This window comes from Rhinoderma darwinii, chromosome 6 (assembly GCF_050947455.1).
Source record: "Rhinoderma darwinii isolate aRhiDar2 chromosome 6, aRhiDar2.hap1, whole genome shotgun sequence".
NCBI lineage: Eukaryota > Metazoa > Chordata > Amphibia > Anura > Rhinodermatidae > Rhinoderma > Rhinoderma darwinii.
In genome coordinates, this window is record NC_134692.1 from 82694411 (window position 1) to 82722142 (window position 27732).

General features: G+C 44.5%; 1 protein-coding gene across 2 annotated transcripts in view; it reads right to left on the reverse strand.

Annotated features, from left to right (window-relative positions):
• The window catches only part of STAT1 (signal transducer and activator of transcription 1), a 1010933-nt gene that overhangs the window by 11892 nt on the left and 971309 nt on the right, over positions 1 to 27732 (reverse strand). For both annotated transcript variants that reach the window (XM_075829995.1, XM_075829994.1), the window contains one exon: positions 3899 to 3998. In XM_075829995.1, the coding sequence (XP_075686110.1) occupies positions 3899 to 3998 (100 nt within the window). The remainder of the gene's footprint in view (positions 1 to 3898; positions 3999 to 27732) is intronic.

Here is a 27732-nt window from a genome sequence, read left to right on the forward strand (position 1 = left end):
CTAATCTAGGGTGTATAGTTACTGAGGGTGTCCTGCTCCTGGGTGCCCGGTTATCCATACATAGTTCCTGTCAGGTCTAAGAAGGACAGGGTCATGCATGTGTCAGATAAAGCAACTAAAATTCAGTTGCTCATTCAGAACCCCGATGCAACATTGTTTAAGTTAAAAATCCAACATATCTCTTTCTGTAGAACCCTTTTGTTCCAGTTCCATCTCCTCCTAGTTGGTTTTACCACCTCAATCCCCATGAATCTAACACAATTTGGATCACCGTGATTATAGATTATTTATGTGTCTAGCCAATGGGGTGCTCTTTGCTTTTGAGATGTCCAAAATGTGCTCACCAGTTCTCCTGCAGAATTCCGGAATGGGCTTACCAATATATTCCATTCAGGTGGCCTTGTAGCCACCTACCCCCCGCAAACACCAGTTGATAAAGTCATAGATCTCCAATTACGTATTAGTGACGCTGCTTGTGAAATACTTCCCTGAATGTATAAATTTGTAGGTGCGCATACCTTTTTTGTCAATGCAGTTATTCAAACTTATACCAATACTCCTGCCTAGTATGTCTCTGAAGCTGTCACAGGGAAACCTAGTGTTGGACTTCAATCTGGCGTGATACGCTTTTATGTGACTTTATATGACCATTATGCCATTTAATTTTGCTTAAAAAAAACTAGTTTTGCAGTGCTGCTATTTGTGTTTGGTGACCTTTTAAAAGGAAGTTTGCCTGGAAAATGAGCTCTGTGCCGAGGATCCCACTTCTAGAGAGAGGCCCTGACGTCACTCTCCACAGTCAGAGGCTCTCTCTAGGAGCTGACACTCTGACTGGGGATTCTGCTGCTGTAGAAGCACCTGGCTTCACTATCCATATATGGACAGTGACGTCAGCGGCTCTCTCTAGTAGCGGAATCCCTGGTGTCAGATCGCACTGTGCCGGGGATCCGCTACTGGAAAAGCCCTCTGGTCAGTATCCATATATGGACAGTGATGCCAGGGGCCTCTCCTGGAGCGGAATCCCCAGCCACAACGCTGCCGACGCTGAGGCAGGGGATTCCGCTTTTAGAGTTAGCCCCTAACATCACTCTCCATATATGGACAGAGACATCAGGGGCTCCCTCTAGGAGCGGAATCCCCAGCCAGATGGACTCCACACCTACAGTGGTGCTATTTACAGGAAGGGGGTGCCAATTACAGGGGGGGGGTGCTGATACATACAGAGCGAGTGGCACTATCTACAGGGGAAGTGGCGCTATCTGCATGGGGTGGCTCTATCTGCAGATGGGATGTTGCTATCTACAGGGGGGTGGTGCTATACACAGGTGGGTGGCGCTATCTACTATCTACTATTGAGCACCTCTTCTGAGGGGTTAAATATGACCTGGGATTCAGGAGTACCCTGCCCAATGCAGGAAAACTTCTTCTGAAGTGCCGACGTGAAAAGGCGACATTTCATAAGAACTACCGTGAACACACTATACCGTGGTCGTTAAGGGGTTAATGACCAGGCCAAATTTTTTTCAGTTTTCCGTCTTCCCTTTCCCTTGCTATATGAGGGCAATTTTTTTTTTTGCAGGACACTTTGTAGTTCTTACTGGCACAATTTAATGTACCATATAATGTCAGCTATTTATGTTTTTTGTATATAAAATCTTTATTGAACTGCTTCTTTACTTTTTTTCATTAGTCCCCCCTAGAAAACTTGAACCAGCGATCATTGAATCACTTGCACAATATACTAACTTATTGCAGTATATCGTGATTTTTACAGGCTCCAATTAAGCCCCCTGACAGAGCTTAATAGGAGCAGAAAGCTGGCAGATCTTCATTAGGCCCCCAGACTACCATGACAACCATTTGCACCCCTCGATCGCATCACAGGGGAAGGGGTGTCTCCCGCTATTAACCGCAGCATCTAAGTGGTTAAACAGCTGGGATCAGAGTAATCTCCAATCCCAGCAGTAAGAGTAGGTGTCCGCTATAATATACATCTGAAACCTGCAGCGTATGGAACGGGCTTAGCCCATGAGCCCACTCCATACAACCACCCTTCCCTTACGGTGTACAAACACTGTTTGTGGTCGTATAGGGGTTAAGTGAGCATGTCCCAAACACAGATGTGCTTACCTGGAAGGCATTATCTAGATTGAATGCATATTCTACCTCCAACCAGCACTGACATGCCTGTGACATCTTGTGGACGAACATCTTTAAGGATCAATAAATGCTTTAAGCAAAATCCTGGAACTGGATCTTGTATGACTCAAATGTCATTGCATAATCATCTAAGATTGTATTAAACTTGGCTTGCTAATAGCATGGCGAGCTCCTGCATTTCCCTGCATATTTTGTATCATTGGCCTTGCCCAGAGGGTGATTCCAACAATATTCAGCAGTTTATCAGTCCTAGTGCTCTGAATTCTGCAAGTACCTTTGGATCCAACATGGCGCCTGAAGATAATCGCTGCAACTCAGCACTCTCTCTTCTCACTCTGAAGACTCTCTACTTTTCAGCATGGGCACAGCCATTCATTTCTCAGATCCTGTTCCAGTGTATAATTGGAATGCCACATCACATTTATGCCAAGATCTAGGGGTAAATTTGCTGCCTAGAGGAGATACATAAACAGGCAGGATACAGAGGCACAGTGCCGGACTCTTGGGACAACCCTATATTTGCAAACTTCTGACTTCGTTGCCTCCCAGTATGGTCATACAATTACCCGTAGCCCACTAAGCCTAAAGTGTGTACTGTTCTCTTATGTATTTCTTTCTTTTTATAGCTAGGTTTTTAATGTGTTAATGCCAATATTTCATATGTTTTTAAGATTTTCTTATCCCCCCCCCCCCCTATTTTCTCTGTTCTATCGTCTATAAATGGATTATCTTGGGTAGGGATTTCAATGAAGTATTAGATCCACATATGAATATTTTTATGCACCGCCAATGTGTGCAAAATTATAAGAAGTATATGAATGGCCTATACAAAACATATGGTAAAATAAATATCAGTGCCTATGTCAAAGTATAGAATTCCGGTTTGATTGTTGATCCAGTCAGATTTCCACTTTGGATCAGGAGGGAATTTTTCTTTTTTAGGGAAGATTGGTTAATGCCTTATGGGTAACTTTTATATTTATTTGCTTTTTTTTTTTTATAACCTACCTCTGGATTAATAGAGGTAAAACAAAGTTGTATTGTTTCTCCCATCCCTTGGTCTAACATATGTATTTTTTCATCCATACTATGTAACTAAGTATGAAGGTTTTCGTGAACGTTAAGTTCTTGGTGGCATTTTAACTACGTGCTGTGTTGTCGAGTTTTAGAAAAATATATGGTAATAGGGGCAAATTATTCTATGATCCAGGTTTTATTTGTACATGTCAGAAGTGTCAAAATTGGCCTGGCTAACAGATGCGCAAAAAATATGCAGAAACCCCTGAGAGTGAGAGTGGCACAAAAAGAGGGGAAAAAATTGTATGATAAAGAAAACATAATTACTCCCAGAATGGGCCATTCCAAAAGGGGAAATTTTGCTGTGGACATTTAGGCATTGTATTTAGGATGGACAATGCAAAGGTTGAACTCCACCATAATTCAATAGCATACCCGCATCAAAATCCACAGGTAAAACATGCCGATTTTGTGGCGGATTCGCAGTGGCTTAAAATTACACCATGTGAGAATCCACCCTAAAATGATAAATCGTTTTATAAGATTACAAATTACTTATACATTGTTTTCTTCAGAAACAGCACCAGCCTTGTCCATGGGCTGTGTACTTGAATAGGGCTCAGCAGCATACATAATACATTTGGAATATTAACTCCAATGGTATCATATGAGGAATATGTAAGAAATATCATAAAACAGAATTTCCTTATATATAACGTACAATTTCAATTTCAGCTTCTCCAACTAGCTTTTTTAGATCATCATATTCATCTGGTGACATTGGCAGAAGTGATTCCGCAGACTGAAGCCGGGAAGGATGTCTAAAATAAAAAGGCAAACAATTAGCTATAGTATAGTACAGCCTCTTGATTACATTTCAAATAGGTAATGTAGAAAAAAAGGAGGACTGTGGGTGCAATGGCGAGATCTCCCTTCCTTGGTCAATGCGTAGCTTGGTGCGGTACTCCTCTTTACTGACATGCATTACCAATATTCAAATTTCCAAGGCACCAGACATCCAGTAGAACTTACCATTTATTTAGATATATAGGCAAAGAGGCAACATTCAGGCCATGCAGGGCCTTTCTGGGCGTAATTTTAGTCGCAAGAGTACAACCACAATTATAATAGAAGAATTTATTGCGTTTTAAAAGGAATGAATTTGGAGTGCAATTAGAAATTGGGTGTTATATCAAACCAAAACTGCGCTAAAATATGCTCAAAGAAAAACAGGGGGGGAAGTATCATCTAGTCAAAGTTTACGTGGGCTTTTGGGCAATACAGTCACCGTGGGACCTCTTAGGCTGAGTTTACACACAGTATAAAAGTTCCAACTCAGATCTTGCTAAATAATGATACAGACAGTTCTTTTATAGGGGGCCAATATGGGCCGTGAAAAGGAGCGCCGATCAACGAGACAGCTAATTGACGGGCTGTTCCTTTCGCAAGGAGAAATTACGCGTATGGGGACAAGTGATCATTATGATGATCGCTTGTCCCCATGCATTTCTATCATATCGGCAGCACATCTCCCTCTTTACACAGGGAGATGTGCTGCCGACAAAGATAATATTTAGTGCTGCATAAAAGATGCGTTCAGCCGAGGAATGACCGTTTGCTTGTTTATCAGCTGATCGTTGCCCTGTTTACACAGGAACATGGCCGGCCTTAGGGGTGTGTGAGCTGTGCCAGCATACAGGGCGCTGCACCCTCCCAGCATGTAGGGGGCACCACTGGGCTCTGCCTCTACTCTGTGCTCTACTCTTAGTTACACACACGAAGTAAATAAGAGCAGAGGAGCGAGATCAGAGGAGGAAGCTCTGCCCACAGCTAATCAAGAAGCCTGTGATCCTGTCAGCAAGGAGAGATGGTGAGTATTTATTTGTCTCTGTGTTTGTATATGTTACAGTGTGTGTGTGTGTGTGTGTGTGTGTGTGTGTGTGTGTGTGTGTGTGTGTGTGTGTGTGTGTGTGTGTGTGTGTGTGTGTGTGTGTGTGTGTGTGTGTGTGTGTGTGTTTGTGTGTTTATGTCTCTTTGTAAAACTGTGTGTTCAATATTAAAGTAGAACAGATGAAATGAAGATATCTGTGCTGCCCCTATATATCATGCTGCCCCTTATATACCCTGCTGCCAAATAAACCCTACTTCACCTTATATACCCTGCTGCCCCTTATATAACATGCTGCCTCCTATATACCCTGCTGCCCCTTATATACCCTGCTGCCCCTGTATACCCTGCTGCCTCCTACATACCCTGTTGCCCTTATATACTCTGGTACCCCTATATACACTGCTGCCCCCTATATACTCTGCTGTCCTTTATATACTCTGCTATCCCTATATACCCTGCTGCCCCTATATACCCTGCTGCCTTCTATATACCTTGCTGACCCTTATATACCCTGCTGCCCCTATATGTGTTTATATGTCTCTGTGGGTATAATTATCATCTACGACATTATCTGTAATGAGAGAGTTATCACTGTGTGTTATCTGTGGTGTTACATAGGACTGCAGGTAACATCTACTACATTATCTGTAATCAGAGAGTTATCACTGTGTGTTATCTGTGGTGTTACACAGTTCTGCAGGTAACACTACTACATTATCTTTACTCATAGAGTTATCACTGTGTTATCTGTGGTGTTACATAGGACTGCATGTGAAATCTACTACATTCTCTGCACTGAGTATATATGTGCCTGTGTGGGTATATACGGGTCTGTTTGTGAATGTGTCTGTGCTTGTATATATGTGCCTTTTATGTTTTTGTATATGTTACTGTCTGTGTATTTATCTGCCGGTGTGTGTATGTGTTTGTATGTTTATATATTTACCTGTATGTATATATTCCAGAATGTATGTATGTGTATTTGCCTATATGTCTAAATATCTGTCTTTATGTATGTCCAGTATATATGTTCCAGTATGTGCGTGTCTATATATGTGGTTAATTTTTGGTTTGTGTAGGAGGTGGCAAAAGAGAGTCCCACACAGGGCGCCATCCAACCTAAGGCCGGCCCTGCACAGGAAACGTGGAGTCATATAAACGCTCATTTGCCTGATCACTGGCCCGAGTAAAAGGGCCTTAACAATTTTATATCTAAACATCATAGATTAAAATTAGAGACCACGCAGGAGAAACACTTGTTTCACACGCCATTCTTGACAGATCTAGATACGTGTAAGAAAGTTCAAATGGTTATAAGACGATGTGATCATAAACTATGTCTAAAAGCTATATTTAATAGGTCAGTTTCTCAGACCAATGCACATAGATGTTAAATTTAGGTTTCAATGGATCACTATGGACATTAGTGCTGTAAAAACACAATTCAAATGCTATGGGAAGACGAGAGGGACACACACACAGGCCGAAGAACAGACACACAAAGACCTGGGGCCTTCCAAGAGAGACAGAGAATGACAGCTGCATATGTATTTATTTTTCCCCTGTAAATTGTTACAACTATTCTATATTTTCTTATGCATATTTCTTTTATGTTTTTCAATTATTACAACTTCATGAAGATTTAAATAAACTTTTTTTGCATAAGTATCAGGATCCTTGTACTATAAACTGTAGCAGCGTGGCTACTAAAGGGCAGGATTAGGGCCCAGAATTATATATTTAAAAGGAATGTTACAAGAGAAAATGTCCTGTCTCCTTATTTATTAGGCGAGAAACCTGGAAAAAGGTCTGGGTTGCTGGAGTGGAAGAGAATAGTAAAAGTTCCACTCCAATCCAAGTTCAGTGGATGCTACTATAGTATATGCTTCTGTCACTGATATTATGTGTGATAAAGAACAGGTTACTAATGGCAACAAGCTGTGTTCTGTGGATGCTTCTGTCACTGATATTACATGTGATATAAAACAGGTTACTAATGGTAACAAGCCGTGTTTAGTGGATGCTACTATAGTGTATGCTTATGTGACTGATATTAAATGTGATATAAAACAGGTTACTAATGGCAAGAAGCTGTGTTCAGTGGATGCTACTATAGTGTATGCTTCTGTCACTGATATTACTTGTGATATAGAACAGGTTACTAATGGCAACAAGCTGTCTTCAGTGAATGCTATTACAGTGTATGCTTCGGTCACTGATATTACATGTGATATAGAACAGGTTACTAATGGCAACAAGTCGTGTTCAGTGGATGCTACTACAGTGTATGTTTCTGTCACTGATATTAGGTGTGATATAGAACAGGTTACTAATGCCAACAAGCCATGTTCAGTGGATGCTACTATAGTGAATACTTCTGTCACTGATATTACATGTGATATAGAACAGGTTACTAATGGCAACAATCCGTTTTCAGTGAATGCTACTACAGTCTATGCTTCTGTCACTGATATTACATGTGATATAGAACATGTTACTAATGGCAACAAGCCGTGTTCAGTGGATGCTACTACAGTGTATGCTTCTGTCACTGACATTGTATGAGACATAGAACAGGTTACTAATGTCAACAAGTCGTGTTCAGTGGATGCTACTACAGTGTATGCTTCTGTCACTGATATTATATGTAATATAGAACAGGTTATTAATAGCAACAAACCGTGTTCAGTGGATGCTACTATAGTGTATGCTTCTGTCACTGACATTGTATGAGATATAGAACAGGTTACTAATGGCAACAAGCCGTGTTCCTTGGATGCTACTACAGTGTATGCTTCTGTCACTGATATTACGTGTGATATAGAACAGGCTACTAATGGCAACAAGCCGTGTTCAGTGAATGCTACTATAGTGTATGCTTCTGTCACTGATATTACATGTGATATAGAACAAGTTACTAATGGCAACAAGCCATGTTCAGTTGATGCTACTACAGTGTATGCTTCTGTCACTGATATTACATGTGATATAGAACATGTTACTAATGGCAACAAGCCATGTTCAGTGGATGCTACTACAGTGTATGCTTCTGTCACTGATATTGTATGAGATATAGAACAGGTTACTAATGGCAACAAGTCGTGTTCAGTGGATGCTACTACAGTGTATGCTTCTGTCACTGATATTACATGTGATATAGAACAGGTTACTAATGGTAACAATCCGTTTTCAGTGAATGCTACTACAGTCTATGCTTCTGTCACTGATATTACATGTGATATAGAACATGTTACTAATGGCAACAAGCCGTGTTCAGTGGATGCTACTACAGTGTATGCTTCTGTCACTGACATTGTATGAGATATAGAACAGGTTACTAATGGCAACAAGTCGTGTTCAGTGGATGCTACTACAGTGTATGCTTCTGTCACTGATATTATATGTAATATAGAACAGGTTATTAATAGCAACAAACCGTGTTCAGTGGATGCTACTATAGTGTATGCTTCTGTCACTGACATTGTATGCGATATAGAACAGGTTACTAATGGCAACAAGCCGTGTTCCTTGGATGCTACTACAGTGTATGCTTCTGTCACTGATATTACGTGTGATACAGAACAGGCTACTAATGGCAACAAGCCGTGTTCAGTGAATGCTACTATAGTGTATGCTTCTGTCACTGATATTACATGTGATATAGAACAGGTTACTAATGGCAACAAGCCATGTTCAGTTGATGCTACTACAGTGTATGCTTCTGTCACTGATATTACATGTGATATAGAACATGTTACTAATGGCAACAAGCCATGTTCAGTGGATGCTACTACAGTGTATGCTTCTGTCACTGATATTGTATGAGATATAGAACAGGTTACTAATGGCAACAAGTCGTGTTCAGTGGATGCTGCTACAGTGAATGCTTCTGTCACTGATATTACATGTGATATAGAACAGGTTATTAATGGCAACAAACCGTGTTCAATGGATGCTACTATAGTGTATGCTTCTGTCACTGACATTGTATGAGATATAGAACAGGTTACTAATGGCAACAAGCCGTGTTCAGTGGATGCTACTACAGTGTATGCTTCTGTCACTGATATTACTTGTGATATAGAACAAGTTACTAATGGCAACAAGCCGTGTTGAGTGGATGCTACTATAGTGTATGCTTCTGTCACTGATATTACATGTGATATAGAACAGGTTACTAATGGCAACAAGCCGTGTTCAGTGAATGCTACTACAGTGTATGTTCCTCTCAATGACATTGCATGTGATGTAAAGGAGGTTGCTAATGGCAACAAGTCGTGTCCTGCCACTAAGCAGGAGCAGGGCCCTAACACTGCTGTGGAGATGACCACTCTTTGGTCTAGTAACCTTAACCCTGAAGCGCCTGAACAGTGTCATGGGAAATTCTCCCTGCCTAGCCAGTCTGAGCATGTAAATACTGAAACACATGTTTTGGACTCCAAGATGGAAGGGAGCAAACTACTGAAAGTGGTGTTGTAGCTTATAATACATTTTGTACCACATCCAATGGGTGTATATGTTATGACGCTCAGGTTTCAGGGCTCAGTGTGAGTCAGGCAGATTGTAGTGTGCCAAGTCAATGTACGTGCTCACCCTTGTCAGCACACAAAGGATTAACTACTGAGCGTTTATGTGTCGAAACTGACATAACATTGTCACATGAAAGTAAAATGCAGAGTGAAAAAGAATCATGTGCTGATACTGCAGAGCAAATAGATTATGCACCTTCCATAGAGAAAGGTCTTCAACCCCATGTTGAGGAGATGGTCTCAGAAGATGACGTGTGTGATAGGGAAGAGCCCCATTGTTCTGATCGGCACAGTAACCTGCAGTATATAGCATGTACTCGTGAGGTGATTGATATTATGATGCCCCAGTGTTGGGTAGGTGAGAGCGAGACAAATATGGAGGATGTAAATTATTCCCATGCTGTTAATGTTGAATTAAACAAACCAAGAAGATGTGATTTTGAGGTGTGTTCCAAAGAAAGGAACAAAGTGTGTCCCACAATTACTGCGAGAACTGATATTTACGTTTCAGAGTTTGCTACAGATCCATATGATTGCAGTGGAGAACATAGTGGTAATGTATACACATCTGTCTCTGAAGTTTATCTTGATCCTATTGAACTGTCAGTGTACAAAATGGATCTGGTGGATCACACGTTGTCACATGACTGGGATCTATACTCAACCTTACCACTGCAGGAGCAATTGGTTGAAACCTCTGGTAAAGTAATACTTGACGTGGTTGAAGTAACTGTAACTCACAAACATGAATTTAAATTTTGTAAAGTATTTGATATTGCAGAGAAAGTGTCTTGTGTCCCTCTCCTAGTTGAAAGTTCCCATATTGATAAGGGAATGATAGACATGAGTCAAACATCTAATGTATGACAGCGCCTCCAATTAAATGGTATATCATATGGTTTATGTGAGATGGTACCACAATGCAGGAACTTTGACCCCCGGGGGTTGTAGTCAAGTGATGTCACCCACGGTTGTGATCAGGGGGGGAGGATATGTAGCAGCGTGGGTATTAAAGGGCCCAGAATTATATATTTAAAAGGAATGTTACAAGAGAAAGCATCCTTACTCCTTATTTATTAGGCGAGAAACCTGGAAAAAGGTCTGGGTTGCTGTAGTGGAAGAGAATAGTAAAAGTTCCACTCTGTCTTCAGGTCAGTCCAGAGTTTGAGCTGCCTTATGAGTCTCATAAGCTGCCAGTTGTGAGGACTCCTTTAAGAAAGGTGTGATCTATTCACACAAGGCTCCCAGTCTGAGGAAGACAGGCATTGCCAGCCTGTGGGAGTCAGAAGTTCTGGTAAGAACACGTATGTTGTGAGGTGCTGGGCAGAAGGCCTTTCACCCTGATAGCTAGGGAAGCTATATGTTTAGTTAGAGGCTGGACAGCCTAGGGTTTATTTTGAACTGTTTTGTAAAACCGCTTTTCAAGTATGAAGAAAATAAAACTGGTTGTGGCCAGTTTCAAACCGAAGCCACTGTGTTGGAGTGAAAATTCTTAAGTATGCCAACCATCTTACCCTGGAGATGGCGATCCTGTGAGCAAACTTACCCCAAGTTGTCACAAAGCTGAATAAGAATAAGAAATGTTTGAAGCCTCAGGAGTTAAAGAATCTAGGAATCTTATGAAGGAGGACTACAGGACAGACGGAAATCTTCTAAATCTTCTATTTATCAGGCTCCTCTCCTATCCTAACTGTTCACTCATTCTGAAATTACTGCTTTCTCCATAATGACGGACTATCAGCCACTATGGGGGGGATCAGGTTATACTTGCCCATAGAAGACTATGGAGGGGGGTGGAGGAAGAAGGAGAGCAGAGTAAGAAAGAGGAAGACATACACTGACACTATAGCGACTCGTAGTAAGAGTTCTATTTCTCCCCAGTGCTGGATACACAGTGATACCGCTCATTATTGCTATAAAATGTCCTTCTTGCTGCTGCAGCTTCTATACACAGGCGTAACTATTGTAGTTGCTATGGGGTCCAGTGGTTGAGGGGGCCAACTCAGGCGCAAGAATACTCTTCCCTTTTGTGGAAAATAACAAGTTGGTGACTTTCTGCTATCTAGCACTACTACAGTAAGTGGTTATCTTATATATGGCGCTTTCATCGATACCTTTAATTATTGCTACTTATGCTTTCTTTTTGGGTTTCCTGCAACTAGGTGGTAAGGACTCATCTCATTTTGCTAGGGGCCCTATGATTTCTAGTTAAAGATGCTCTGTCACCACATTATAAGTGCCTTGAAGCGATGTCTATGCACTCTCAAGACACTTCAGTAAAGTTAATGTGTGAGTAAGTGACAGCACATCGTGATCTCGGAAGATTACTATGTGCTGAGTATATGAATGGAGAGAAGTGTATGACGCTGATTGGTCAGCGTCATACACTTCTCTTTACAATGCCCACTTGGTCAAACAGTAAAAACACGCCCAGTTGTCTATCAAGAAAGTCATTAGCATAAATCTAAAATAGGTCATAACTTGGTCAAAATTGATCGTTTTTCTAAATAAAAACCACTGCTGTTATCTACATTACAGCGCTGATCACATAATGTAGTGACAGAGCCTCTTTAAGCCACCGCTTCTATATATCTATATATACACTCCTCAACATTGAAATTGCAACACCAAGAAGGGCAAGCCATAAGGTTATACAAATCGAGGAAGTAGCAGGTGTTGCAAAGATCTGCAAATGATCAAATTTTCAAGCAACTAGCTCCTATCTGTGGCATGTGGGAGGGGCATAAAAGCCAGATTGAAAGCAAAGTCTTTTAACCACAGAAACCTTGATAATTTGTGTGCCGAAGTGCATTCAGCATGGTGTAACATTCTTTAGACCAGCGGCCTCAAACTCGGCCGGGTAAGTGGGCCACATATAGAAAAAATGGGAAGTTGATGGGCCACATTACTTTCAAATTTGATACAACACAAAATTATCGTTAATAAATTAGTTATTTGAACTACTATAATAATACTACATTACCATAACAATACTACATTACTATAATAATACTACATTATTATAACAATACTACATTACTGTAATAATACTACATTATCATAATAATACTACATTACTACAATACTACATTACTATAATAATACTACATTACTATAACAATACTACATTACTACAATACTACATTACTATAATAACACTACTACATTACTATAACAGTACATTACTATAACACTACATTACTATAACAATAATACTACAATACTATAATAATACTACATTACTATAAAAATACTACATTACTCTAAGAATATTACATTACTCTAAGAATACTACATTACTATAATAATACTACATTACTATAACACTACATTACTATAATAATACTACATTACTATAACAATACTACACTACTATAATAATACCGCTAGGTTTAAACTAAATGGAAATTTGCGAGTTTACTCCACGTGCTTATTTCAACAATCCGGTTTTACAGTTTAAGTTTTGCTAAATGCAGTCCGGTGGCTCAGTTTGGCAGACACACAAATGTCAAAATTAGGCAGCCCCTTTTTAGATAGTGCCCCAGAGCCCTCCATAGATACTGCCACAGTGCCCTCTGTAGATACTGCCACAGTGCCCTCTGTAGATACTGCCACAGTGCCCTCTGCAGATAATGCCACAGTGTTCTCTGTAGATAATGCCACAGTGCCCTCTGTAGATAATGCCACAATGCCCTCTGTAGATAATGCGACACACCCCTAGATAATGCCAGTGTCCTCTGTAGATACTGCCACACACCCATCTGTAGATAATGCCACAGTATACTCTGTAGATAATTCCACAGTGCCCTCTGTAGATACTGCCACAGTGCCCTTTGAAGATACTGCCACAGTGTCCTCTGTAGATGCTGCCACAGTGCCCTCTGTAGATCCTGCCACAGTGCCCTCTGTAGATGCTGCCACAGTGTCCTCTGTAGGTGCTGCCACAGTGTCCTCTGTAGGTGCTGCCACAGTGTCCTCTGTAGATGCTGCCACAGTGTCCTCTGTAGATGCTGCCAAAGTGTCCTCTGTAGATGCTGCCACAGTGCCCTCTGTAGTGCCACAGTGCCCTCTGTAGATTCTGCCACAATGCCCTCAGTAGATGCTGCCACAGTGCCCTCTGTAGATGCTGCCATAGTGCCCTCTGTAGATGTTGCCACAGTGCCCTCTGCAGATGCTGCCACACACACACCCCTTGTAGATAGTGCCACACCCCCCTCCCAGTAGATAGCCCCATTGGGGCTCCGTCTAGGAGTCGAATCCCCAGCCAGAGCATTGCCGACGCTTTGGCCGGGGATTCCGCTGCTGGAGAAGCCCCTGACATCACTGTTCATATATATATGGCCAGAGATGTCAGGGGCAACCCCAGAGCTGGAGTCCCGGGCAGAGCGCTAGTAGTGCTCCTACTGTGACTCCAGCTGTGCTCCTGACATCACTGTCCAGCTCTGGGAAGCCCTAGACATTGCTGTCCATATATGTACAACGATGTCAGGGGATTCCACAGAGTGCCGGAGCAGAGCCTATACTAGCGCTCTGCCCGGGACTCCGCTCTGGGGAAGATCCTGACATCACTGTCCATATATGGACAGCGGTGACAGGGGGATTACACAGAGTCCCGGAGCGGAGCCTATACTAGCGCTCTGCCCGGGACTCCCGCTCTGGGGAAGACCCAGACATCGCGTGTCCATATATGGAAAGCGATGTCAGGGAATTCCACAGAGTCCCGGAGCAGAGCGTATACTAGCGCCTCTGTGTCCCGCGGGCCGCAGATGACAGCCTCAGGGGCTGCATGCGGCCCGCGAGCCGCGTGCTTGAGCCCCCTGCTTTAGACCATTAATAACCTCATTGGTAACATGCCAAGGCATGCAAGTGCATGTATTTCTGCACATGGCGCTCATACTCGATACTGAATAAATCAAGATGTTTGGTATATTTAGTTTCAATTATTTTATCATTTTCATATCATTAACATGTCTATCGATCCTGTGATTTCCCCAATTCCAAAACTTTTCCTTCTTGGTGTTGCAATTTTAGTGTTGAGGAGTGTACATATATGTGATAAATAGAGATAGGAGAGGAGAATGTTCTGTTTATAGAGACATGATAGCAGTTAAGCTCCACACACTAGCTGAGAAAAAAACTGAGATTTAGAGAGGGAACCTGCAAAGGGGAAAACTGCTAAAAAATTTAGGATACAAGTCATATAATGGCCAGACATATGACCACTTTTTCTAAAAAGTAATCTAAAAGTTTATGTACATGGCCAATTTTGGTGATCGATAACAGCTGGATCCTGCTTATCAGAAGCACGCATGACTTTTCTGTCACCGAACCAGTCAGTCCCACTGTCCCAATGACCTGATGGATACAGGTTTCGGCGCAATATACAGCTGCTATCTATCCAGGAAACATAGCAGCTGTAAATGAAAAAGTAAAAATAATTTTTGATAAAAATTCATTACAAAGTTGCTCAAAACACTCTCATATACTGTTTGATTGAAAAAAAAAACCCCCAAAAAAACAATTGTCCTTAAAGATGTACATAGACGTTAAGGCTTACAAATACTGAAGCAAAATACTGACCTAAATACAGCGATCTGAATGAGGCCTAAAAAGGGCATATTGGGCAAAATTTTCAACTAAATTGACAGAGAAGTTATATTATCTAATTATCTTATTGGCTTAACCCCTAGGTGCAGCAGGATGCAACTGTACGTCCTAGCGGTAGGTTACTTTGCAAACCAGGACGTACAGTTACTAAGATGTTTCTAGTGCACACTGTGAGTAACTGTCACGATCTGTGGGTTTGTGGACCCACTAGGCCGCACTGCCGTAGCGGAGTAGCAGCTGGCCAAACAAAAGTCTATAAAGTCCTAGCACAAGAGTACCTGTAATAGTCCAGACATAGATGGAATTTGAAGGTAGAGGACACCACACGTGGTGGATGATATCAGGCATGGCAATGACACCAGACGTGGTGTATGACAGCAGGCATGACAGATGGCACAACACGACTCCAACATTAGAAGAGGCACAGTAACAAATACAGCACGGGATACAGGATACAGGTAGCAGGGCACGGGAACAATGGCAACAGGATACGACTAATGGACCATTTGCTAAGACTAACATGGAAATACACAACAACGCTCAGGCATGGAGTGAAAGGACAGGGCCCTTTTTATAATCCAGGGTGATCTGGGGATAATTAAAAATTTACATGTGCACGCGCTGGCCCTTCAAGGCAGGTAACGAGCGCGCGCACACCCTAGTGGTCACTACAGGGAAGAGTGGCCCGGATGTGCTGGCGTCTCTGGAGAGGGAGACATCGGCAGGAGGAGAGAGGTCTGCGGTCGCGGCCGCCAGCTGGTAAGGGGAGGTGGCGGTCCGCGACCGCGGCCGTTACAGTACTTCTCCCCTTACGCCCCCTCTTCTTGGGTCCAGAGCGAGAGAGGAACTTTTTAATGAGGGTAGGGGCATTGAGGCTCTCTCTGGCTCCCAGGACCTCTCCTCAGGACCAAACACTCTCCAGTCCACCAAATATAATATCCTTCCTCCTATCCTTTAGTAGTCCAGGATCTCCTTTACCTCGAACACATCAGAAGAACCGCTGGGAGCAACTGCAGGGCTAGGAGTCTTAATGTAGTGGTCCGGAACAGGTTTCAGGAGGGACACATGAAAGGAGTTCGGGATTCTGAGGGTAGGAGGCAGCCGAAGCTTATGGGAGACAGGTTTTATCTGTTGCAGGATCTCAAATGGTCCAAGGCTAGCCAGACTTTGGTTCCCGGAGAGAACTGAGTGTCAGGAAGTGGGGTGTGGACCCACTGGGCCATACCGCGTAGTGGGATGGCAGCTGGCCAAATAGGTATGGTAAAGAGTCTATAGTCCAGAAAGGTTACAGAGAGGCAATGTAGACTGTAGCAAGGCAGGCTCGGCTGGGACCAGGCGGCAGGTAGACGTCAGGCATGGAGTAGCAGAACAGGCGTGGAAATGCAGCACAGCACGACAACAGCTCAGCACGGCAGTAGACCAGGATAGTACTGGATAGCACGCGATACAGGATACAGGTACAGGGAACACTGGGAAGCTGGAAGACACTTAGGAGACCATTTGCAAAACAAACTTTGGGAAACAACAACAATGCTCAGGCGAGGATCAGAAGGGTGGTGGCCTTCTTATAGTCCAGAAAATCATGTGAGTTGATGGTGATGATTTTCATGCGTGCGCGCTGGCTCTTTAAGAGCGGGCACGAGCACGCACGTGCACCCTCCGGGAGACATTCTCGATACCCGGAAGTGAGTTCCGGTGCCTCACAGGGGGATGGCGCAGCACAGCAGCAGGATGTCCATGGCCACAGACATTACAGTATCCCCCCTCTTACGCCCCCTCTTCTTGGGCCAGAGCGAGAGAGAAACTTCCTTATGAGGACAGGTGAATCGATGTTCTCCTCTGGCTCCCAGGACCTCTCTTCTGGACCGAATCCCCTCCAATCCACCAAATAAAACGTCCTTCCGCCAACTTTCTTGGTGGCTAGAATCTCCCTTACCTCGAAAGTCCCTAACAAGCCGCCAGGAGCCACTGCGGAACTAGGAGTCCTACAGTAGCATTTCAGGACCACAGGCTTCGACAAGGAGACATGGAAGGAGTTAGGGATCTTGAGGGTAGGAGGCAGCCGCAGATTGTAAGAGACTGGGTTAATTTGTAGCAGGATCTCGAAGGGTCAGTGGAACATGGGAGCAAATTTGTAGGACGGCAACCTCAGCCGGATATTCTTTGAGGATAACCAGACCTTCGTACCTGGAAGAAACTGAGGAGGATCCCGTCTTCTAGTATCTGCTTTTTTCTTAATGCAACTGTCAACTGCCAGCAGAATAGAAGATCGGGTCTGTTGCCATATTTGCAGAAAGTCCCTGAAGGTTGAGTCAGCTGCAGGCACCTATGACATAGTAGAGACGGGAAGAGGTATTCGAGGATGTTGGCCGTAGACTATGAAGAACGGGCTGGAGGTGGTGGACTCACTAGTATGGTTATTATAGGGGAATTCTGCCCATGGGAGCAGCTGCACCCAGTCATCATGTCGCCTGGAAACAAAGTGACGTAGATAGTTCTCCATAATTTGGTTAATCCTCTCGACTTGCCCATTGGACTGGGAATGATAGGCCGAAGAGAAGTCCAACTTTACACCGAGGAGGCAGCAGAGTGCTCTCCAAAACTTCAAGGTGAACTGGACCCCTTGATCCGAGACAATATGCAGAGGCAAGCCGTGCAGACAGAAGATGTGTTGTATGAAGAGGTCAGCCAGTCGAGCAGCAGAAGGCAGGCCAGTCAGGGGAACAAAATGAGCCATTTTAGAGAATTGATCCACCACCACCCAGATCACACTGCATCCCGCAGAGAGAGGCAGATCTGTGACAAAGTCCATAGCAACATGCCGCCAGGGGGCATCGTGCACAGGCAGTGGTTGGAGCAGACCGGCTGGTCTGGAGTGGGCAACTTTGTTTGCTGCACACACCGTACAGGAGGAGACAAAGTCCACAACGTCTTTGGGCAGCGTGGGCCACCAGAACTGACAGGCGATTAGGTCTCGGATCTTACGGACACCCGCGTGACCTGCCAGCTTGGAACTGTGACCCCAGCGAAGGATTTTTCCTCTGTCTGCCAGACGTACAAAAGTTCTTCCTGGAGGAATGTCACTAACCAGAGAAGATGCTGGAAGGATCAATACGATTCTGTGTGGACTTCACAGTGTTCTCAGTTTAAACGACCTTAACAAGGCATCGGCCCTCACATTCTTGTCGGTAGTGGAGTTCGAACTGGGCAAAGAACAACGACCACCTGGCTTGACGAGGGTTTAACCGTTGAGCCGTCTGTAAATAGGTCAGATTCTTGTGATCCCTGAAGACCAGGATAGGATGGACTGCGCCTTCCAGTAGATGTCTCCACTCCTGCAGGGCCAGCTTGATGGCCAGTTACTCCCGATCCCCAATCGAGTAGTTGCGCTCTGCGGAAGAAAACAGTTGGGAATAGTAGCCACATACCACAGTCTTGCCTTTAGAACCTCTCTGGAAAAACAGTGCACCTGCACCAACAGAGGAAGCGTCCACCTCTAAAGAAAACTGTAGGGACACATCAGGGTGGTGAAGAATAGAGGCTGACATGAATGCTTTTTTTTTAAGGTCTCAAATGCGGCTTCTGCCTCCGGAGTCCACATTTTGGCATTCATAACCTTTTTTGTGAGGGTAGAGATGGGGGCTGTCAATGACGAGAAGTTGGGAATGAACAGCCGGTAGAAGTTGGCGAATCCCAGGAAGCGTTGTATGGCCCTTAAGCCTTGGGGGCGTGGCCACTCCAGGACAGCCTTTACCTTCTCAGGGTCCATCTTGAGGCCCTGATCGGAGATGTTATAGCCCAGGAAGGGAAGAGATCTTTTTTCAAACATGCACTTCTCCAGCTTGGAATAAAGATGATTCTCCCTTAAACGAAGCAACACCTGGCGGACATGACTCTGATGAGTTACCGGATCTGGGGAAAAAATCAAAATGTCATTGAGATACACCATAACACAGGTATAGAGGAGATCACAAAAATGTAATTGACAAATTCTTGAAACACCGCGGGTACACAGGCCGAAGGGCATAACTAGGTATTCATAGGGGTTTAAGTTATAACGACAGACCGCGGCCATAGACATTACACTGAGGCAGATCTCTTCTTCGTTTATCAGATTTTTGCTTCATGCAATTGACTGCCCACTGTCAGTTGCGGGTACCCGATATGTAGGAGGAACAGGAATTCATGGATTTCATGGATGTTGGCTGCAGACAATGTAGAATGGCGTGGAAGTAGTGGACTCACTTGTTTGGTCGTTATATGAGAATTCGGACCATGGAAGAAGCTGTACCCAGTCATCAAGCTGCACGGAGATGAAGTGACGAAGATAATTCTCCATGATTTGGTTAATCCTCTCGACTTGACCATTAGACTGAGGATGGTAGGCCGATGCAGAGGGCAGACGTTTGCAGAGGGCTCTCCAAAATGTTTAGGTGTACTGAACCACCGATCAGACACGATATGAAGACGAAGGCATCTGCCGAAACGCACGTCGGGTATTAGCGTCTCCTCCATGCGGGATTATGAACCTGGGTATGTAACTTTATTTAGTAAGACATATGGTTTAATTTCTCCAGGGCTGTTTGCATATTCTGCCTTAATGGCCCGGATGACTTGATGCTTACGTCCTGCATGTGTGTTACATTTACATACACATTAAATGGCGTTCTATACATAGAGTAGCGCTATATATTGCACATAGCACTTTTCCTTGCACTGTTTAATCACTGCATGTAAGGCATAGTTAGCACATTTCTAACATGTTCTTACCCCATATGTCTCTAGTACATTTATTCATACCCTGATGGTACTCTAAATATATCCTGCATAGGTTGACGCCTTTTAATACATTGTATGACTCATTTTTAATTGTATTTGTATCTGTTTGTTAACAAAATGAATTTCTATTATTTATTACGTCTGGGTTAGTTTTTGACCATTTTTCTTCTATAGGTTCTTCTTTACGATAAGAAGAGGCAAGCTATGCAGGTGGAAGATATTTAGGATGAAGAGATTTGTGAGTCGAGGAGCAGAAGGTAGGCTGGTCAATGGAATAAAATGTGCCATCTTAGAGAACCGGTCCACCACCAACCAAACAGTATTGCATCTTGCTGAGGGAGCAAGATCCATGACAAAGTCCATTGCAATATGCTGCCAAGGAGCGTTAGGCACAGGCAGAGGTTGGAGCAGGCAGGCAAGTGTGGAGTGGGCAACTTTATTAAAGCACAGATCGTGCAGAAAGAGACATAGTTCACAGAATCTTTGGGCAGCATGGGCCACCAGAAATGACGAGCTATCAGGTCTCGTGTCTTATGGCACCAGCGTGCCCAGCCAGTTTGGAGCTGTGTGAACAGCGAACAGTTCTCCTCTTGTCTGCCAAACGAACAAAATTCTTCCCTGGACGGATGTCTGTAACCTGCAGAGGATTAGCAGTAATAATACCGGACGGATCTATGATACATTAAGGAGTCTCCACAGTGTCCTCTGTTTCAAATGACCTGGACAGCGCATCGGCCCTCACATTCTTGTCAGCGGGTCGGAACTGGAGAACAAAGTGAAAACGGGTAAAGAACAGCAACCACCTGGCTTGACAGGGGTTTAGCCATTGAGCCGACTGGAGATAGGTGAGATTTCTGTGGTCGGTGTATATCAGGATGGGATGAACTGCGCCCTCTAGCAGATGTCTCCAATCCTCCAGTGCCAGCTTGATGGCCAGTAGTTTCCGATCCCCAATAGAGTAATTGAATTCTGCAGAAGAAAACATCCTAGAGTAACAGCCACATACTACTGCCTTTCCCTTGAGGCTTCTCTGGAACAGAAGTGCACCTGCACCAACAGAGGAAGCGACCACCACCAATGAGAACTGTCGAGATACATCCGGATAATGGAGGATCGAGGCTGAAGTGAAGGCACTCTTGAGGCTATTAAATACTGATTCTGCCTGCGACGTCCACACCGTGGCGTTCAGACCTTTCTTGGTAAGGGTACAGATGGGTGCCGTTAGTGATGAGAAATTTGAGATAAACTGCTGGTAGAAGTTAGCGAATCCCAAAAAACACTGTATGGACCGCAGACCCTGAGGACGTGGCCATTCCAGGATGGACTTTACCTTCTCAGGATCCATCTTGAGACCTTGGTCAGAGATGATGTAACCCAGGAAGGGCAGAGAATTTCTTTCAAAAAGGCATTTCTCCAGCTTGGCATACAGGCAACTTCCCCTTAATCGCAACAGTACTCGACCGACATGCCTCCGATGAATCGTCAGATCTGGGGAGAAGATCAGAATATCATCTAGATAGACCACCACACATAGAGGAAATTTCGGAAGATATCATTCACAAATTCTTGGAAGACCACGGGAGCATTACACAGACCGAAGAGCTTCACCAGGTATTCGTAGTGCCCATCTCGAGTGTTGAATGCCGTCTTCTACTTGTCACCTCGACAGATTCGGATCAAGTTGTAAGCCCGTTGAAAATCTTGGCTCCTCGTAAACGGTCAAATAATTCGGGGATCAGTGGCATTGATATTTGTTTTTGACCGTGATCTGGTTGAGACCCCAGTAGTCAATGTAGGGTTGAATAGATCCGTCTTTCTTTTTAACGAAGAAGAACCCAGCTCCAGCCAGGGAGGAGTATTTACGTATGAAGCCCCTCTCCAGATTCTCCATGACATTGGCTTACATGGACTGGGTCTCTGGCAAGGAGAGACTGTATACCCATCCACGGGGGAGGTGAAGCATCTGGGACCAGTTCAATCGGACAGCAGTAAGGCTGGCATGGGGGAAGCATCTCAGCCTCGTTCTTGCTGTAGACGTCTGCAAACTGAGCAAAATGAGGAGGTAATCCCGCTAATGATTGAGGCAGAGAAGGTTGGAAAGAACAGATCTGTAACAGGCAGTTGTGGAGACATTTGGAGCCCCATTGGAGAACTTCTCCGGAATTCCAGTCCAGGACTGGGGCATGTAACCGGAGCCAAGTCAGACCCAGCAAAATAGACTTAACAGCTTTAGGCAAAACAAAAATGTAATAAGTTCACTATGAAGGGCTCCAACTTGGAGCTTCAGTGGCTTGGTCTCAGACACGATCGGATAAGGCATAGGAAGTCAATTCACAGAGGCAACAGCCAGAGACGTCTCGAGAGGGACTGTGGGCAACTGTAGATGATCCACTAGGTCTTGTTGGATAAAGTTTGCTGCGGACCCTGAGTCCAGGTAGGCAGAGACCCGGTGCGACTTCTTGCCGGACACTATGGTCATGGGATTGGAATATAATTTTTTATTTAGCGCCGTTCTGCCTAGGGTTGTCTGTCCAACCAATCCTAGGCACTGGAGTTTTTTGGCTTCTGGGGACACAAACACACAAAATGGCCTCCGAGGCCGCAATATAGCTAGAGTCCCGAAGTGCATCTGCATTGTCTCTCCTGGACTGACAATTTGAGCCAGTCCACTTGCATAGACTCTTTTAGTAGAACAACTGATGAGGGCAGCAGGGGTTGCTGGAAAGTAGGAGCCAGCCTAGGGAATCTTCTGTCCCGCCGAACCTCTTGCGACTGTTGCCGCATCCTCATGTCAATCCGGATGGTCAGAAGAATGTGATCATCCAGACTCACCAATCACATCGCGTTTTCACCCAAGGCGGGTGAAAAATACCGGACACAGTCTTTGATCTCTTAGTAGGTGAAGAGAAGTTGGAGAGATCAGAGCCTGTGTAGTGTTGTCCTCATTGCTAAAAAGAAAAGAGAATAACCCCTCATTTCCAGCTCTCGTGTTCCCACCTCCCAGTATGTATTTTTTATTTTTTTTTAGATTAAGAATTAGATTAAGGTGTTAGGTAGTTGTCTAGCTCGTCTACGTCAATTCGTCGCATCAGTTAGTCAGCGTCAATCTATTGCATCAGTTCGTCAATTCGTTGTGTCAGATGTCTTTATGACCAACCGCTACACCAACGCCTCTACCCTGTGCCAGTCACTGCACTGGTTGCCCATCTCCTTCCGAATAAAATTCAAACTTATTACTCTCACCCACAAAGCTCTCCACAGTGCTGCACCTCCTTACATCTCCTCCCTCATCTCTGTCTACCACCCTACTCGGGCTCTACGTTCTGCCAACGACCTTAGATTAAAATCCTCCATAATCCGAACCTCCCACTCCCGTCTCCAAGATTTCTCTCGTGCCAGACAATCAGATTAATTCCCAATATCCACAGTTTTAAACGTGCCCTGAAAACACATATTTTTAGACAGGCCTATAACATTCCCTAATCGGACTCCTTTCCATGGCCCTCCTTTTAGATTAGTCATCAGAATAAGATTCCCTCACACTCCTTCTCTTCATGTCCGTCATACACGGATACTGGCTGGTGATCGGCTCATGCAGCTTTATGTTACCACCGCATGTGTATAAAAATGGCCGGACCATTGTACAGAACAAACACTGTTACACTTTGTGTCTCCCTTATTTCCTCATAGATTGTAAGCTCTTGCGAGCAGGGTCCTCACTCCCCAGGTTTGAATTGTAAATGAACTTTGTCACTATTGTCACTATATGTCTGATATTGTTTGTTTCATGTCCCCTCTAAATTGTAAAGTGCTGCATAATATGTTGGCGCTATATAAATAAAGATTATTATTATTATTATTATTATCGCGTCACTTGTCAGTCAGTGTCAATCCATCACTGTCAGTCGCATCACTTGTCAGTTAGTCAGCGTCAATCTGTCATTGTCAGTAGCGTCACTTGTCAGTTAGTCAGCGTCGATCTGTCACTGTCAGTCGCACCACTTGTCAGTTAGTCAGTGTCAGTTAGTAAGTCTAGTGTTACTGTTACAAAAAAAATGTTTTGACAGTGTGTTTTACATGAAAAAATGTTAAGAACCCCAAAAGACTTAGTGTGTCAGTGTTAGCGATAGCAAGCGTTAATGTTTTTAGTTTTCTATGTGACAAAACATAATAATAAAATAAAATTCTAATTCTTTGTTAATACAACTGTTACAGTTCAGAGAGCTACGTGTGTGTATATACAGTACATATACACACACACACACACACACACACACACACACACACACACACACACACAGAGTTATAAAATGTCAGCGAGACATTGCACCACTGAAGAGGCGTATGCCATGATCGCATCTGATGCAGACTCAGTGAGCAATGAGGAACCAGAGTTCAGTCTCTTGTCCTCCTCCTAGAGTGACAGTGAGGAAGCTCCTCCTATTCACCGTATTATTAGTGCCCAGGTTCTGCCTGACCCTGAAACTGCCATTCTACCTGACCCTAGTACTGCCAGCATTGATTAGTCAGCCCCAACCAATTACACCCGCCAAATTCCAGAATTTACTGCTGCGGCAGGAAATAATGTGCATAGGGAAGAGATGCCTGTAATCTGCTTTTTCAAATTGTTTTTCACAGGAAATTTGATCCAGCTTATGGTGGACCAAACCTACATTTATGCCCACCAATTTATTTCTGAACAGCCCAACACCTTTTGGGCCCAGCCCAATCGATGGAAACCAACTAATTGTGCAGAGGTATTGGGGGTTAGTCCTCAACATGGGTCTCACTAAAAAGCCCAAAGTGAGATTCTACCGAGTCCACTGACATTTTGTATCATTGTATCAAAATAGATGTCTGCATGTTGACATCTATGCACCCCTGTCCCCAAACGTGTTGTAAAGGATCTGCCAGGCACAGCTTCGGGGTTAACTCCCATAATTAATCAGTCAGCACCTGAATCTACATCCCTGAGACTGACTCCAGCTTCCACCACTCAGGCTGGCAGGCTTAGGAGTGGGAGAGCCTATCGCAACCTGGCCAGACTCAGCTAGCTCCCGCCCTCGGTCTATTTAAGCCTGCCCTTCCTGTTCCTCGGTGCTTGTGATTCTTTTCGTGTGGTTTCCTGGCCCAGCTACAGCTCCTTCTATTTTGATCCTGCTCCATACAGACCCTGGCTTACTGACTACTCTTCTGCTCTTTGTTTGGTACCTCGCACACTCCTGGCTTGACTCGGCTCGTTCACCACTCTGGTTGCTCACGGTGTTGCCGTGGGCAACTGCCCCTTTCCCTTGCTTGTATTCCCTTGTATGTTTGTCGTGCACTTACTGAGCGCAGGGACCGCCGCCCAGTTGTACCCCGTCGCCTAGGGCGGGTCGTTGCAAGTAGGCAGGGACAGAGTGGCGGGTAGACTAGGGCTCACTTGTCCGTTTCCCTACCCCCCGTCATTACACGTGTATTCACATAATCCATGATGAAGCCTATATACATACAGGCATATAATAAATTCATTGGGGGGTTGACCCGAATGATTAGGTTTAAAACCCTATAGTGCAATGAGGAAAATCAAAATCCTGTACAAGAAATTGGCAGTGTATCTTGTCCAGATCGCACTATACATGTCATTTTTAATTTTCTGTAAAGCTGGCCACCCGGGTAGTACCAAGAAAAAAATATATAAAATGTATTTAGCTTGGAGACGAGGTGGGGAAAACTTCTGCCGGTCCAAGTAGTGTTTGTCATATAGTTCCTGGGCAGCACTTTCCAAATGAAGTGCCTGACACACAAAAAAAATGCAAGGTGGGGACTTCCGGTGGGCGGGGCATCGCGAGTGGCCGCATTTTACAGAGGCTCCGGGAGACCGGGTGCTAGCTGGGGGATATCGGCGCCATCCGCACCTCATCTGGCACTGGTGGGTATCTGGTAGCACCCTGCAGGAGGCGCGGATCTCGGAGCCCCAAAAGTTCTGCCGGAACCGGCCCGAAAGTCGGGCAATACTGCCTGGTGCACGGCACCACATTACACGGTCCGCCATCTTGGATTGCGTCCGACCGCCATCACGGACTATGTTCTGGGAGCGCTGGTGTGCAGAGAGGGGATCCAGCGCTATCGCGGACCTGCCTTCCCGGACAACACAAACTCCAGTGGCCACAGGTGAGCAATCTTGGCCCCACGCTCCCTGGTGTACCTAGGAAGGGTGTGCCTGGCCCTGAGTCTTGGCCTGCACCTCCCTCCCTCCCTGAATAAATACAGACGACAGAGGGCTCCCATGGGAGGGGATTCTGTGGGCTTCTGAATTGCCACCCCGGACAGCATAGATATAAACTGCCACAGGGAAGTGATCTTTGCTCCCTTGAGACCCTGGTGTGTGGCCCTGCATTAAGGCCTGAGCCCCCCTGCCTGCCTGACTTCTTGACTGTTATCCCAGGCTGCACAGATACATACACACTGCTGCAGGTGTACAATCCCTGCCCCACGCTCCCTGGAGTTCCTGAGAGGGGGTGTTTGGACCTGAACCTGTCTACTGGCCTGGTATTTGGAAAGTGCTCTTATACTACAAAATAGGACCTCGTGTGGCAATCCATCTGGTTCACAAACTGTTTATTCTCTGACAATACGACCTATTTGGCCCTGAGGTTTTAACCTCTCTACGGATATTCTAGAGACGTTGCTTTGAAAGTTAATATTTGCTTGGCAGGGGAACACGGCAGGCACGAATAATACCTAGGGACTCCCTAAGCTATGGGTCCATATTTGCCCGAACGCTTGGCTCTGATTTTTTTCGCACTGATGACCTATCTGGGTCCACCCGGCCTCCCCATGAACTAGATTAATTGGATACCCTTCCTGGGGAAACTGATCTCTCTCTCCCACTCTACCCATATAGAGATGGACAAATACCTTCACAAGTCCTCCTCGGCCACGAACATACGACAGACTAGACAATCTCAATCGTCACGACCACCTACACTGACGATGTCTAAAGGGAAACAACCCAAAGACAATACAAAAGCACAACAAAAATATTGTGCTCCACCGGTGGAAGAGACACCCTCGCCATCACAGGATCTACTCTCTGATGGGGATATCACTCCTCCCAATCTTTCTCCAGCACCCTCTCCTGAATTTTCCCCAGTTTCTATGCAGGGGCCAGCCTTTGACATGGCGCAAGAAGTCACACGACAGCTCCTCCCAATACTGGATAAATGCTTTGACATCTTGCACGCCTCTATAAATGCAACCTTGACTCAAATAACAACCAACTCTCAAAAGATAATTGATCTTGAAACAAAATTATTGTCGCACGAGGACACCATTCCAAATTTGGACCAAGCTATGTCGCAACGACCAAATGCTGAAATTATACTCCGTGACAAAATAGAGGACTTGGAGAATAGGGATAGGAGAAATAATTTACAATTCATAGGAATCCCGGAAAAAAATCTCGCTGAGAACATTATTCCCTATCTCACTAAAGAAGTTCCGCTGGCACTCAACCTTAACCCACCATTTGATCCCTTGACCATCGAAAGGGCTCACCGAATCGGGCCACCGAGGAGAGAGAGAGACAACAGACCAAGACCGGTTATCGCCAAATATTAAAATTGGACTGTTAAGGAAACGATTCTCCGAGCATATCGGAAGCAATCTCCCCTTCAAATACAAGGTCATAACATCCTGATATTCTAGGACTTTTCGGCTGCAGTGGCATTGAAGCGAAAGGCCTTTCCTCCAATCTGCAAATATCGC